General features: G+C 41.1%; 1 protein-coding gene across 3 annotated transcripts in view; it reads right to left on the bottom strand.

The window, feature by feature from the left end:
* The window catches only part of NOD2 (nucleotide binding oligomerization domain containing 2), a 1,141,123-nt gene that overhangs the window by 610,602 nt on the left and 514,306 nt on the right, over window positions 1–16,215 (bottom strand). For 2 of the 3 annotated variants that reach the window (XM_044081989.1, XM_044081991.1), the window contains one exon: window positions 2,580–3,112. In XM_044081989.1, coding sequence (XP_043937924.1) covers window positions 2,580–3,056 — 477 coding nt within the window. In that variant the 5' untranslated portion in view covers window positions 3,057–3,112. The remainder of the gene's footprint in view (window positions 1–2,579; window positions 3,113–16,215) is intronic. The other variant, XM_044081990.1, reaches the window with a different exon arrangement.

Below are 16,215 nucleotides of genomic sequence, written 5' to 3'. Positions count from 1 at the left end.
TCAGTGATTTGAGCCTTCAGCGATTTTTGAGGGCGAATTGAAATTCGGTGAAATGAGTTTTCAAAAAAAAGAGCAAGAAATGTAAGACAGTGGTCAGGAATGTCACCCGAAACAGAATAAGTACACAGTGGTACCACCTGCAATCCAGAGAAAGAGAAGGTAGCGTACGGAGTGCTGGGACATGCCTGGGGCAGACTGGACACAAATTATTTTGGTGATTATTACTCTAAGTTCCCTGAAATAATCAAAGTAAGTTTAGTGGATTAAAGTCCCCATTTGAGACACAGATTTATTGTTGTCATATCTGATAATAGACCACAATACAATGATTAGGAATTCATATGATTTCTTATGAGCAGGCATGGACAAAATGCTCAGCAGTTGAAGAAGCCTTCGAATGGTTGTTCAGCTGTAGCATTCCTATAATTATACTGAAGGCTAAACTACTTTTTAGGTTATTTGTTAATCCACCAGTAATAAGTACATCCATTCTAGGGCCTCCTGGGTGCACTGTTGTGTTATCTGATTAGTTCAGAATCAGAAAGTAGGCAAATGCAGACTGAGGAATAGGAACCACACCTTGGACTGTAAGATAAAGTCAATTGTAACTTATAGTCTTAGCCCTCTACACTAAACAGCCATATAAACAAATTTATCTATTGTCAGTGGATTCACTTTAGAACATTGAAAGCCCATAATGTTGAAATTCAAAACATTGAGACCAAAATCTTGAAAATTCAAAACACTGAAAACTCAAAACATTGAATCCCATAACATTGAAAAAACATAGGAACCCAACATGTAATATATTCCAGCACAACTACATACAGAAACAAATAAAAAAAACAAACCATATTACACTTTTCCAGACATAAGCAGGGGGGAAAGCACCCCTGCATGCCCCTCACACCCCTTGCTACTTAAATATATCAACTCCAAGATCGCACTACACCACACTAAGATGTATTATGTTGTAGTATAGCAAGTAAGAAGAGAACATGACTGGGGTTACCTATGAAACTCCGGTAAGTAACGGACAGATATATAGTAATGTTTTAACAGTGACGTAGTGTGTCTAAGAGAAGGTTGAGGATATCTTTTTACAGTTTAAACAGGCAGTCATGAAGCGCTGAATGGTATGTTTGACTGTATGTTCTGTGTAGTGTGATCTCTGAGTTGATTTATTTAAGTAGCATGGGGCGTGGGGGCGCAGGGAGATTGGACATAGATATTTTTTCTTCCTCTAACAACATGGATTGTGCAATTATTACCAACACAATAATTATCTGTACAAAACTAACCAGATGCAGTTAAGTCCCTAACACTCATCACCTACTGTAATTCTATGACAGATGTCTACAGGCCTCAGTGGCAGCAAAACATATTAATGTCTAGTTCCATCCACAGAAATGGACTTCAAAAGCAATACAAGAAAGTAAGTAGTCTTGCAGCTTCCCTGGTAAAAATGGCAGTAAGGTCTAGCAGGGATTCAGCTGGATCAGTTATAATCTGAAATCAAGTATTTGTCATGACAAGCACCTGTTTTTTCTGAACTTGGCTGTCGTTTCTCAACACCACATGCTTTTAATGGCTTTGGAGATACTGACATGAAGGATGGTACATAACTAGAGGTACAGGTGACTAAGAATCTGACCATTGTTTAAACTGCACAATTTTAGCTATTCTAAGGCTGAGGGACTTATTCAAATGGTATAGAAAAAGTACTGTCTCTGCAGTATAATTCAAGAGCCAGTAATACCAATATGTAAATCATGCCTGGCTGCAAATAGCATTTCAAGTAAGGAAAGGAAAACATACACTCATAAAACAGATGCCTGGTTTCAATAATGGAGAATTCAAAAGTATAAGGCACTGTCAGGGCATTCTTCTTTAAATTCATTTTTGAAATTCAGACAGAACTCTTGCTAATGCACTAAATATAAAACTAAGATTTTAAAAGTATCTGCGGTTATGAAGTTATACTACTACAGGGTTTGCTGATAATAGGAATTCCACATGATCTGCCTTTAATAATGTCTATTAATACATCTTCCACACTGACGCACCTTAATTTTCTAGTATAGTGCCCCCTACTTACTGCTGGTGCTGGACCAAAACTGATTCAGTCATCTGCAGCTGATCCACTTCTCCATTAAACATAACATCACAGTTAGCTCACACGTGGTCTTTTTCAGGACAACAGGAGGAATCTAGTCTAGCCTACTGCATTACTACCATTTTCCTGGTGATAGACATATGCCTAGTGCCTCCCTTCTTAAATAACCGTTGCTAGACAACCCCTATATTTACTAACAATTGACTGTAATTCATTTCTGTTTCTTACAAGGCTATAGTGAAAAACAAACCCAGATATTTCCTGACATATTGCAATAAAGCATCTGCTGATATTGTGCCATAGCTCTGCTCTGAGTGGCAGCAATGTCTGTGCTGATACCCTCAAATTCAGGAGTATCAGACCATGTAATCTCCTGCAGTAATGCAGTAACAAGTGATTGGGAAGCACAAGACAGTATAAACAATCAAGTAAAATATTAAATGATTTTGTGAAAGTATAATACCTGTTGTGAAGGTGTGTTAATTGGCAGCTGAATTTCGTCACATTCAAATGTTGTAAATAATCCTTTAGCAAGCAGTTCTTTCAGTATATTTCCAACATAACTGTGAATTTTCTTGACTAAAACTGGCCTTAGCTTCTGTAGAGTCAAGACGGCTGAACAGGATTCCTTTCTCTGTACAGCTGACAAGGCTGTAGGCAATGCTGATTCAGTCTCATGTGTACCTCTATGGACTGTCTTGAATGCACTCACAAACAATTCACAGGCTTGCTCTCCTTTACTGCTAACAATATCTAAAAGTGTCCGTACAGAATTGGATTGACTGTACACTGGGATATTTATACTTTCGTAATCTTCCCAGGTCAGAACCTCCCAGGACAATAATAAGTCGAGTATACTTTGAAAGTTTTCGGCTGCTCCTCTGCCTAAATTTGTGACGAGTTGATCTCGCTGGTCTCTGAGATCCTGCTGTGCACTCATTCCACATTTTGAAGATCTTCAACACCATATTAAGTAAACAGAGTCAAAGCCATCTGCTAAGGAAAGAGAAAAAAAGTAAACGGTTGACGTTTTAAAATGACTGCACAATTCCTTTTTCCTGTGCTGACACATACAAACTTACACAATATTCAGAACAAAGTTTCTAAGGTGTTAGGAAAAAACTGTACTGTGGTGCTTTGGCACTTAACCTGTCAGCTACACTGGCCACAGTGGGCCATGTCATAACAAAGAGGAGTTTTACGCTGAAAAACGGCATGTGTGTGAGTATAGTGTACTTAGTTCTACTCCTAATTCTGTTCGCAAGACACTCATTTTAGAAATGAGACAAGTACCTCTTGTTTTGCAATATGTAACTTCTGTTAAGGTTATCATCTTGTTTACAGTTTTCTGCTATGATATGGAACTTTACTATTCAGCATGCCAGCTATTTGTTTAAAAAGTTTCAGTTATTAATGACTATTTTTTTGTATGAGTGTCTTGTCTAAACAATAATGGAATGTCATATTCTTGCCAATAAATAAAAAAAAAACAACAAAATAACCTCTCAGGGCATATGAGTCAGCAATTTTTAGCAGCTAAACAGGGTTGCCACACGTCCCTATTTGAGCGGGACTGTCCCGAGATCAGCAGCCTGATCCCGAGTCCTGCCCTGCCAGTTTAAATCCCGGCCAGCCTCCACTTTGTTTGTTTTTTTTTTTTTTTTTTTTTTGATTGGCCCGTATACCTGGCATACAGGCCAATCAAAAATCACTAATCACGGAGTTTCTTCTGTTCCGCATTAAACAGAAGTAGCTCCGTGTTTAGCGATTTTTGATTGGCCAGTATGCCGGTATACGGGCTAATCAAAAATCGCTAAACACGGAGCTACTTCTGTTGAATGCGGAACTGCAATGTTCTGCATTAAACACGAGAAGCTCTGTGTTTAGTGTAGATCTACGTCCCTACCATGCCGATATGAAATCTGGCAACCCTGCAGCCAAACCTCTGCCTGTAATGAATAATCACATCTATGGCAGACTCTTCAACCACTACGGGCTGACATCAGTAACAATATCAGCATTCACTGCTGACTTAAGTAATAAAAGAGTAACTATGGATATTTGCTCTCAGCATCCCTCCCACGTGAAATGTAGATGACAGACATCCTGGTGAACAAATGGAATAGAAGTTGCAAGGGCGGCAAGTTCATCTACCGAAGGGGATATAACTAATTATATAGCAACCATGACAATTAATGCAAAATCTGTCAGGTTTGTTGGCTACACAGCAGCTTCTTTCTTACAGTGAAAAATGGTATTGCTACCTAAAATAAGAGCTTACTGCTTAACAGAGTTCTGCTGAAAGATGAAAGAATCCAACTCCCACCAGCAGCATACCAACTCTGCATCCAGTCTGAAATAAGGGTAAAAACTATATCAGCTGCAGTATTCTTCATTCGGGTAGCTTCCTGTACAAAAAAACTGTATCTCACATATATTAAAATACACTCACACATGTGCGCATGCACACACACACACACACACACACACACACACACACACACACACACACACACACACACACACACACACACACAGTGATCTCCAATTTCTTCCCACATGCAAAAGACATGCAAATAGGCAGTGATCTTTTAAACTGACTGTAAACAAATGCATGCATGTATGTGCGTGCCTGTGTGTTCTTTCCTGTGATGGACAAGAATCCTCAGGACAGTCTTCAGGACTGGTTCTCTGCCTTAATGCCTGCTGTTTGTCAGGATAGACTGCACTTCCCCAAAATCCTGAACAGGGTAAAGCAGGAGAAAAAAAAGTAATGAATTAATTTAACTATGTGTTTTGTAAAACAGTGACAAGTCACATTGGTTTGAAGGTAATTTGATTTACTCAGTCTGTTGAAATTCATGTCAAACTGAATTACAGGAAACCAAAGCAGGTAGAAAGAAGGAGAACATAGTTAACCAACTCTGTCAAAGAGAAGACACCAATAATCAAAGTCAAAGTCAAAGTAAACTTTATTGTCATTCAGGAATCACACAAGTGCAAAAACTGAATGAAATTCCGTATCTCCAGACTCAATGTGCAGACAACATATAGACTATGTTCACAAACATTTACACATGTAACACCTGGCTATTACATCACAGACATGCACGTAGACAAATATTGCACATAATTAGAAACACATTTTAACACTTTTTGAACTGAACACTTACTTGCATGTGACTTTAGTATTGCACAGGTACTTGGTTAAGGCATTGCACTGATCCTTGCACAGACAGAGGCCGTGAATAATAATGCTCTAACTGCTGATCTTTATCTATTAAAAGATGTAAAACTAAGCAGGTTCCTACATAACAGTTCTACCTCTGTTGCTGTATTTCTATCCACATAATTTACTAACAATCATTACCAAGCTGCTGTGTAGATCTGGGATGCTCAATCCTTGTATGGTTGGTAATATTCTGCTATGCAAACCTGCAGGTCTGGATTTTAAATTCAGATCAGATCCCTAGAGAAGCCGTGAGGCAAACAGGAATTTACTTAACCACGTTGTACTCATGAAAATGGGATTTCTTTTATGCGTACTGGCATATTTAATAAGCTGACAAAGCAAATATAAGCAGAAAAAAATAAATACTGCACTGAAGTGAAACCTCTTTACCTATGATAGACAACATTCCCCTTAGGTGTTGCTAAAGATATTAAATAAACAGACATGCTACTTAACTTATTCTGGACATTGCAGGCCATTTTTGTTAGCACAGGGTTTGATTAATATACATTTACATTCATAATTAATATGAGGACTTAGGGACTCAAACAGAGCTTCAACCCTCTACAACAGCGAGTAAACTAATGCATGAATTAACACTTCCTGGGTATGCATTTAAGTGAACGGACTCGCCATGCTACGCATAGACATTACCTTACCCAGACAGGCTATAGGGGTGGGAATGATGATCTGCAAGGGCAGGGTGGGGCAAAGTGACAGGTGACAGCAACACTACCATAGATGTTAAGGGTCATGGGAAGTACATGTGACAGCCACTCAGGTGGGTAACAAGTTGGGAGGGGGCAAGGACTGCATCTTGCAGTATTAGGGTAAAGCGTTAGTGCTGTGAATGCTGGCAAGGTTTCCCATGTGACCTTGCATTGCCAGGACTGGATGCATTCTGCATGTGGGATGCAGTAGCACTTTGGCAGTATGTACAAGAAACTCAGTTTGACTCCCCCATGTCAGCAGCTATTAGATGGTTGGAGTCCATGACACTGCTAGATGTGACATTCAGACAGCCATCAAAGGTTAAGGATGATGTGGAACTGTGGTAACCAATGCAACCAGCTGACTGAGGCATCCTTGCAGTGAAGCCAGAAGAGTAAGAGCCATGAACAACAGACTGGCCATGCCTGGGGTAGTGGCTGCCCTGATTAAGGATGACAAAGAAACAGTCTTCAGAACAGGTTGCATCGTCCGCATAAGCCTGGCTTGTAACCATCCACTGTGCAGCTGGTGCAGATGGTTAAGGTTGTGAGCTGTAGTTCCTGTGGTACAGGGTTTGATTCCTTCAGTCCTCATGTCCTACTGTGTGACCTTGAGCAAGTCACTTAACCAGACATTGCTTCCCAATCACCCTTGAAAAGGGACTCGGTCCGGTGGGCCTTCCTGGATAACAAAAGGTTATTACTATTATTATTATTATTATTATTATTATTATTATTATTATTATTATTATTAGCCAGACCCATGGTCTTGGTTATTATTATTAGCCACATCCATGGCCCTGGTAGACATTTGATAGAGGTCCTCATGGTTTTAACAACTGATGCCAGTTGGGCCACCAGTGTGCTCAGCATTTGTGTTTGCTCCAGGTCTATATATGCCACATCACTCTGCAAGCACTGCGGGTCATCCTCAAGTCATTGCAATGGCTGCACATCCTCATACAGGTCATGCAACATACTAACCATCTTCACTACGGTGTATGTAGTAGCTGTCTATGCCTATATCATTGGCCTGCACATCCCACTGACTGATGCCAAGTCTGGTACACAGGTTAGGGGGAAGATTTAGCATCATGGAGGAGATGTCCACCTAAACCTTTCTCCCTTATGGTAAGAGGATGCACGTTGAAAGCACTGAAGCTGAGCAATGCCTTCCAAAGTGCTGATTGCTGTGTATTACTAGTGGGTCTCACAGTCACAAGGCATCCATCACTAAACACAGGTGATGCCGGAGGTTCTGCCTAGTCACCTTGTATGTGTACTCCATTGTTAGCACTGCTGAGAGTGTCACTATGTCATCTAACTAAGCCATGTGCACACTGCCATCACTGTCAGCCCCAGGAGACCTGCTGACCTGTTGAGCTGTACCTTCCACCAGTGGAATCAACTTGTATAGGTAATTTTCATGAAAAGAATATGAGCACATACATGCCTTGTGGTGCAGGTTGTTGTACCCGCAGCCCTGATGTACCTTCAGAACAGATATGTAGACGTGTTCTGCTGAATAATCCCTTATGATATGTAGGCTGGTGTAAAACAAGAAATGTAAATACTACTATATAACCTATTGCATCATCTAAAGGCACTCAGGCAATTATCATCAGTCCAGCCACTGCCAGGTATGATGGTGAAATCATATGGTCTAGACAGGAATACCACAATTTCTTCAAACTCTGTGAGCCCCTTCTGTGTTACTGGTCCACCTCCTGTAGTGGACCTAACCCTGGCAATGGCTTTTGCCTTGGTCTTGACATAAAGTAACTACCAGTGACATTGCTACACACCTATATTTCTGTCTTGTCATGGTCTCCTACAGCACTGAAGTCCTGCACCACTCTCTGCCACACCTGGTCACAGAGAGCCTTGTAGGCTCTTTTTCAGGGATGTGTATACAATGTGTGCATACGGCCTGCAGTGGCACCTCAGTGTCGTGGGCACTGACCTTTAACTGCCACTGTCACTCTCGCTAGCACATGATAAAATGTGTACAGTTATGGGATACATACACTGGTTACATTGTGTAAGCCTGACTGCCATTGGCACTGTCTCCCTCCCTTCAATTCATGGTCGAAGACCTACTATTGTGCTGTCCCATACTCACAGCAGGAATGCTGTTGTTACACCGTGTGTGTGTGTGTGTGTGTGTGTGTGTGTGTGTGTGTGTGTGTGTGTGTGTGTGTGTGTGTGTCTCCTCCCTCTCTACATATGGCCATAGCTTGACCTATGTACAGGGGCCACTGTTTCTCTTTTGCAAAGTCCATAGTGTGGCCACTCATAAATAACATTAACCTGTTATACCCATGTAATGTGCTCTCTGACACGAAGAGTCCATCTCCAAGCTGCCACGCAACCTATCATGCATTTGTGCTGTATGCCCTGTCAAGGTGGGCACTCCAGAGCTGGACAGTAATCTGTCACACCCTTGACCTTTGTTACCTCATTCATTCTACTGCTTCCTGCCTGACCCTGCTGCTATGAACCGTGGGTGCTCAGTATAGTGCTGAAGTACATTATTAGTTACTTTAGCTTTTGACAGTATGCCTATATCACACTGCACAGTCTCCTCTACTGATTTCCTTTTTCTGACTTGCTGCTCTTAACACAAACTCCTGCACTTAGCTGCCCATAATTTAAATTGCACTATAATGGGCCTGGCTTTTGCAGTGGTTATGCAATTGAAGTAACACAGTGACAAGCCTTGAATCTCTGCCATAAAACATTTCACTACCATGCCCAGACAGTGTCACCTTGTTTGTCAATGCCCATTCCAAGTCTAAAATAATACTTAGAAAATTAAGATATCATATGGCAAACCACATACTGAATGGTAGTCAAAGCTCAGCTAAACTCAAGTATATCCTAGACATTTACTATAACATGTTCTCTGCATTTATTTGACTAATACTCTATCTTACTGTAAATGTCCAATTTTTATTGTTAACTCATAACAGCTGAAATTGTCCTGTTACGCATGAAACTTTTTGCTTACTAATATTGTTAAAATTATAATTTTCAAACGTTCATTTTTCTTAAATATATGTAACTTCTGTGCCATTTTTTTCATAACTGTAATTGTGGAGCTTTTCTCCCTGGGCCTCCACTGAAAATGGGTTACTTTAACTCAGTGGACTTTCCCAGTCAACAAATGTCAATAAATAAATAACAATAAATAAATAAAAGGGGATGTTCACACTATGATCATGCAAGGACACTGCTAGCACTCTGCGCTAATGCTAGCTTTACTTGCCCACTGCTACTGCCAAACAATGTGCATTAGCTGATGTCCAAAACATAAACCTGTGCACACCAGGCTTCCATTTTGATCCTCGTGTAAACACATTGAGTGGACATGACCTCTTTAGAAGCTGGATTCAGCAGATCCTCTGCCTGGGGCAGCCAAAAACTTAAGCTCGTTTTGTAGCTGCAGCACAGAGACTATCAATAGTTTCTGTTGAGCCATCATGGTGGTCCCTTACTGCAAGGCTGATGGCAGCACAGGGCAGGGCAGTGTAGGCACTGCTACAGCAACCTGTGCAGGTGCCGCCCTGGTCTTATTTGCTAGTTGGAGACAGAGATTATGGAAAGTAATTTTGTTTTTCTGGCTACTGCCAGTTGATTTGCTTGTATTTTGTTGGTAAATCACATTAAAATAAATAATCACTGCTTTCTTTCTTTTGAAGTTGCTGACAAAATAATCTTCAACAGGGAGGCCAGTCTAAGGAAATCTGACAGGCTGTTCAGGCAACAGACTATGTACATTATGTCCATCTCATATTTTGTCATAGATATGTTTGTTAATGTCCTGAAGATGTGGAGTGGCAGTGACTAAATGGGTCACTTTCAGCTGACACTGCTAGTATTGGGTCACTAGCAGTTTCCATGCCTTTTTCTTAGCATGGGATAAAGACCTCCATAATGAAGATGACTTGGTGGTCTTCCTTACAGTTTGTATGGCCATCTCTCAGTAGGAAGCAGAGGAGTCCTTTCTCAGTGTGGCTTGTAGAGGTCCTCCTTGGTCATCAGGTATGGTGGCTGGTTACATCCATTGTGCACCAGTAACTGGACTCAGTGTTTCAATGTACAGCAGATTAGAGGTCATTACAAGATAGTCTCCATGGTGGAGTCGTCCTGTAAAGCTAATCACTAAACCATACATCAGTCTTAGTTTTAAAGAAAAAACAATGTTTCTGGCATTCTTACACTGAAAGGTAGGTTATTCAATCTAATACTGGCTGTTTGTTCAATACTTTTATTACCCATATTCTTTGTAGCTGTAGTAATATCTACTAACAACAGTTATTCCTTGTTCTCTTCTCATTAGTATTAAACTTGCTATCCAAAACAGCCAGATAATCCACCATCATGAGCACATTTGAACACCCAAATCAAATCATACCTGCACAGGTGGTAACATAAGAGAATAGCTTCAGTTTTCTTATCCTGTCCTTAAGGTTCAGAACATCTAAACAGATATTTGTATGCTTCCTTTAAACCCTCTGGAGAATGGTTACATCATTTGTTGAATATGTAGAAAAGCCAGTTCCTTATTTGAATATCGGCTTAGTTATACTCAAACAGTGATAACAATCATGAGGTACACCATAGAATGAAGTTAGTAATCCCAAAGGTTCTTCTAGTTTGATGGATTAGCTGCTTTTTGAACTCCAGTTTATTTGAAACTGGATCCCCCATCATTAAAGGTGGAAAATTTTAACACAAGATCATCTGTCACGTCATACGAATACTCCATTTGTGCATTGCATTTTCCTATATGTCAAAGTTTTTACTTGTTGAAATTGAATATCACTTCATTTTGCAAAAATACTTTATATAAAACTTTTCTGTGTACCCTGGGAATGTGCTTGTGCCTGATTATATCAGCAGCTATTCTTGCCACCTTAGCATCAATATCAAACTTCTTAATCCGAGAAGTGACAAATGAAAAGGCAGACATAAAAATGTAAAATACCTAAGGACCGAGGATGAGCACTAGCGGACACTCCTGGGTATGCCATAATTTTGTAATGTAGTATTTTGAACCTAAACCTATGAACTCCTGCCAGTTACCCAGTTATATACGCATCATATTCCACGGCTGTTGATATTCCACAGCCTGACAGAAGTTACTATTGATTTATATGGAACCAAATCAACGGTGTTTGCCAAATTTAAATAAATGACAACAAATATTTGGCCCTGGTCATTGCTTTAAATATGTCACTCTAAAATGATAACATGTTGGTCATACAAGCTTTTTCCCCGGCAAAAGCATGTTGGTGAATATCCATGTAAGTGGCTTCCCAAGCTTTTCTAGGCATTATAGAATTGCCCTTTTAAAGTATTTGCAAATATACTTGCTAAACTTATGGGCTTACAAATTACTCCATTGTCATTGTTCCATCTCTGGGATCTTAAAGCACTCCTGGTGTAGCTGATAGAATGACACATGGGCTGCCATTGGGCCACTAAGTGCACAGTCAGCCATGGAGGTGACTGACATCGGGCAGGGTTCTCCCTCTGGGTCAGTAAGACAGATCCTCTGTACTCTGACCTATCCCCCATAATGATGCCCCTTCCTTATGCATTATTATCCATACCCTGTTTGTATTCCAGCCATTTCCAGCACCAGTTGTCCTCTCTCTGTAGGTCTTCTCCTCTCCACTGCTGTTGCCAGCTTTTGTGTTCATAGCATCCATCTGTCTGTCTGCATTGTACATTTGTTCATATATTCTGTTACTTTTCTCACTCTTTACATCACAAGCATGGTCCATCTTAACCTCACAATCAACTCCTCTAACAAACTGTAAAATGGACACCTGCCCCAAAAACAAAAATATGTCCCCCTATCTACCCCATCTTTCCTTCATGTTACCCGTTTGTATATTCATCTACTTGTTCTTGCTCCTTGTCTGCCTGTCTTCCCTAATTATATGATCAGGAGAGCCAGCACTTTGTTGTGTTGGCCTTCTGTGTCTTGCTCACAGTACCTGTGATGCAGCTATGAGGCCTGTAATCATGCATGTGGATGTGCACAGCCTCAAGCACACCACCTTACTGTTCTTACCACTATGGTCACATGATTGCCAGCAGCACAGTCACTCTGATACAGTTCAGTAGCATGGCTACTGCCAGTAATGCAGCTGCTCTAATTTACTGTGCAGCCGCTTCTATGGAATACCAGTACTGCGCTACACCTACTGCTGTGCTAAACAGCATTATGCCATATAATGCAACATCATTTTAATATTTAGTGATGGGCTAGAATGATGCATATCTTTCTGAATAACCCTCGTAATCTTTGTCTTACATTCCAAACAAACTGATTAATATTAATATCTATGCATGTATTAGCTTAAATTCAGTCTTTTTTTAAATAATTCTGTTGTATCTTGCACTGCCATCTCCTGACAATCACATGCAAGTTTATAGAATGGATGACCTGTACATCACCACTCTGACTGAACAAACGTTCTCCAGCAGGGTGTTAGTGTACAAGTAATGCCCGCTATATGCTGCCTTGAATCTTGAACTGTTAAAAACCACCACCACCACAAAAGCCACCATTTTTATGATCATTAAACAGCCCTTTGGCACTTAACGATCGTAAAATTTGAATGATAAAATGAATAAAGAATAAAAATATGTGTGATTGCCATGTTTGGTGTGGGTGTTTGTGTGTGCTCACTTGGATGTGTGCATGAATGAAAGAGACAGAGACAGAGAGAGAGGTCTGACTGCAATAGGCAGTCCAGTAAAATGGTTTGTTTAAAAGATATGAAGCCCATAGTGTTTGGCGTTAATGACTGACTAATTGACTTTGATGCACAGTGATTTACTACATAAATTAATGACTGGAACATTGTTGTGCAGCAAAATCAGGCAGAGTAAAGGGATGGGGGGTTTGGAGTTGTCATCTATGCCTTGGATTTTTCTCCCAAAGATGTGTCCATTTAACAATGTGGATATTAAGTGCAGGGTGTGTATGGGTGTGCTTTTTATGTGTCTGTCTATGCATATATATGTATGTCTGTGCTTCTGGATGTGTGTGTGTGTGTGTGTGGGCTGATACAGATTGGCCATACAGGTACTGTAGGAGAAAAAACAACATATACTGGAAATCTTACCGTTTTTTCTTCTAACTTTACAGTTTGATTACTACTGCATGCTACAAATTCCAACAGGAAATATTTATTTGCTTTGTGGGGGGGGGGGGGATCTTTCTGATGCTGACCCTTGGTAATGTAGCTAATTTAGAGGCTTGAACTCATGCAAAAAGTACAGTTTTGTACCTACCGTAAATGTAGATGTTCGAGTGTTCACACTGCTGCAGTCATCACACTTGGGTTATCCTGCCGTCAGGCGGTCCCGCAGTCGGCCAGAGTTCCAAAGTCTTGGTCCTGCATCGGTTGCTGTCGCTTCTTCCCTGACGTCAGTGCGCCAGGGGTATATAAGATGCAACCAACGCCATTTTCTTCAGTTTTTCTTGCCCCAGATGTCAGGTGCCCCCAAGTAGGTAGGCAATACATATTGCTAATAACAGGTATACATAAAAAAATAACAACAATACCTTCAGTTACAAGCAAATACACCACAAAGGTTGTATAGGATAGAAAGGCATAGATAAGGCCAGTCAGTTCAGATGGGATGGAGGGAGGGTAACCAGGACTGCAGCAGTGTGAACACTCGAACATCTACATTTATGATAGGTACAAAACTGTACTATCTTCATCATGTTACACTGCTGCAGTCATCACACTTGGGCAGAATCCCAAAGCTAAGGTTGGGTGGCTGGTCTATAAGGAGTTAGGATTGGCTATGAGGCCCTGCAGAACTGCAGTGGCAAATCCTGCTCTGGATTTAGAGTAAAGAGGCAGGTGGTAATGCTTGGTAAAGGTGTGCACTGAACTCCAAGTTGCAGCCTCCAAAATTTCCTTGGTAGGTACTCCTCTGAGAAAGGCCGTTGAAGTGGCTGTAGCCCTGGTGGAATGTGGCCTAATGTGTTTTGGAACTGATTTTCCATGCTGTGTGTAGCAGTAACAAATACAGCGCCCTATCCATTTGGATATAGTCTGCTTTGAGATTGTCTTGCCCTGTGATCCTGCAGCATATGCTACAAACAGTTGCTCAGTTTTCCTGATAGCTTTTGCTTTGTCCAAGTAGAAGCGTAGCTGCCTGTGTATGTCCAAAGAATGCAGAAGTTTCTCCCCTTTATTCTGGGGGTTTGGATAAAAAGTTGGCAAATGAATGGTTTGGTTAAGAGTCACACTAGATACCACCTTGGGCATAAAGGTAGGGTTTGTCCTTAGAGAAACCCTGTCCCTGATGAAAAATTATAAAAGGTTCCACTGCCATTAATGCCTGTAGCTCTGAGACTCTTTGTGCTGAAGTTACTACTAGGAGCAGAGCTGTTTTCCATGATAAAAATTTTAGATCGGCTGTATTTGCTGGCTCAAAAGGTGGCAGGGTTAGTTTTTCCAAAATGAAATTGAGGTCCCAAGTTGGTCTTGGTGCTCTCCTGGGCGGTCTTATGTTTTTAGCCCCTCTGAGATATTGCTTTAGCAAGGGATGAGAGAATAAAGGAGGATCCGTGTTGTAATGTGCTGAAATGGCAGAGTCGTGTATCTTAATTGATGAGAAGGATAGGCCTCTGTCCAGCATCTCAGTTAAGTATTGTAAAGTCTGAGGAATGTTTGGAACAAGAGGGTCAAAGCTTTGAGCCTGGTTCCAGGCGCAGAATCTCTTCCATTTTTCTGAGTAAGCTTTCCTTGTGTTAGGCCTCCTGGCCTCCAAAATGACATCCATAACTGCTTCAGAGAGGTTGCCTGTTTGACTAATGAATCTGCCATGCAGCCAGGTTTAGGGTTTTAAGCTGTCCATGCAGGATCTGATTGTTTTGCTGAGTCAGAAGGTGTGGAATTTGAGGCAAAATCCATGGTGGCCCTTGAGCAAGGTTCCTTAAGATAGGGTACCGGTGCTGGCGTGGCCAGTCCGGAGCAATCAAGATCATCCGTGGTTTCTCTTGTCTGGCTTTTAGGAGTACCTTTGAAAGGAGAGGAAGAGGTGGGAATGCATAAACGTTTAGGTTTTTCCAGCTGAACAAAAGAGCATCCACTTTCCATACTTGTTTGTGATAAGTCCTTGTGCAGAATTTTTGTAGTTGGCAATTCAGTGGGGAGGCAAAGAGATCTATGTCTGGGCATCCCCATTTTTGCGTTACCATGCTGAATATTTGGGGATTCAATTTTCATTCGTGAGGGTCCAAAATATTTCTGCTTAGATCATCTGCCAGAGTATTTCTCTTTCCTGGCAGGAATTGTGCTTGCAGGTGGACTTGGTACATTAGAGCTGTGTCCCACAAGGTCATGGCTTGCCTGCATAGGGGGTAAGAATGAGTGCCCCCTTACTTGTTTATGTACCACATTACTGTGGTGTTGTCTGTCTTTAATAATAATTGTCCTGGATGCAGAAGGTCCTTGAAAGCTGTTATGGCATTCTGAACAGCCAGCATCTCTTTTTGATTGATGTGTAGATGCATCTGGTCTGTAGTGGGTAGGGTGAAAGGCTGTCCCTTGTTTAGGTGACATGCCTGTGCCCACCATCGAAACTCCTGTTGCAGGCAGGGAATCATTGGTATAACTGCTTCTAAACTGTGAGAGTGTTGAGTCCAAACACTTTTTAGGTACCATTGTATTTTCCTCATATGCAGTCTGGCATATGGAATTAGTAGTATGCAGGATGCCATGAATCCCAGGGCCAGCAGAATTTTTCTTGCAGGGAGATGGGACTTTTTTGCCAGTAATTGAAAATATTGAATTAATTGAACTTGTTTGTCTGGCGTGAGGTAAGCCATCTGGGCCGTTGTATTTAAGCTGGCACCCAGGAATGTAATCTGTTGTGAGAGCACTAGTTTTGACTTCTTTTCATTTACTGTGTACCCTAGAAAAGTTAGCAACCTCTTTATAAATGCCAGATGCTGTAGATGATGTCCTTTGTCTCTGCTTGAATGAGGCAGTCATCCAGGTATGGATATATTTGAATTCCTTTTTGTCTGCAAAAAGCAACTACCGGTGCCAGGCACTTTGTGAAGACCCTGGGCGCAGTAGATAAGCCAAAGGGCAGTGCAGAGAATTGGTAGT

Source organism: Protopterus annectens, chromosome 8.part1 (assembly GCF_019279795.1).
Source record: "Protopterus annectens isolate FY-2018-M chromosome 8.part1, PAN1.0, whole genome shotgun sequence".
NCBI lineage: Eukaryota > Metazoa > Chordata > Ceratodontiformes > Protopteridae > Protopterus > Protopterus annectens.
This window is presented reverse-complemented; position numbering and strand designations above follow the sequence as displayed.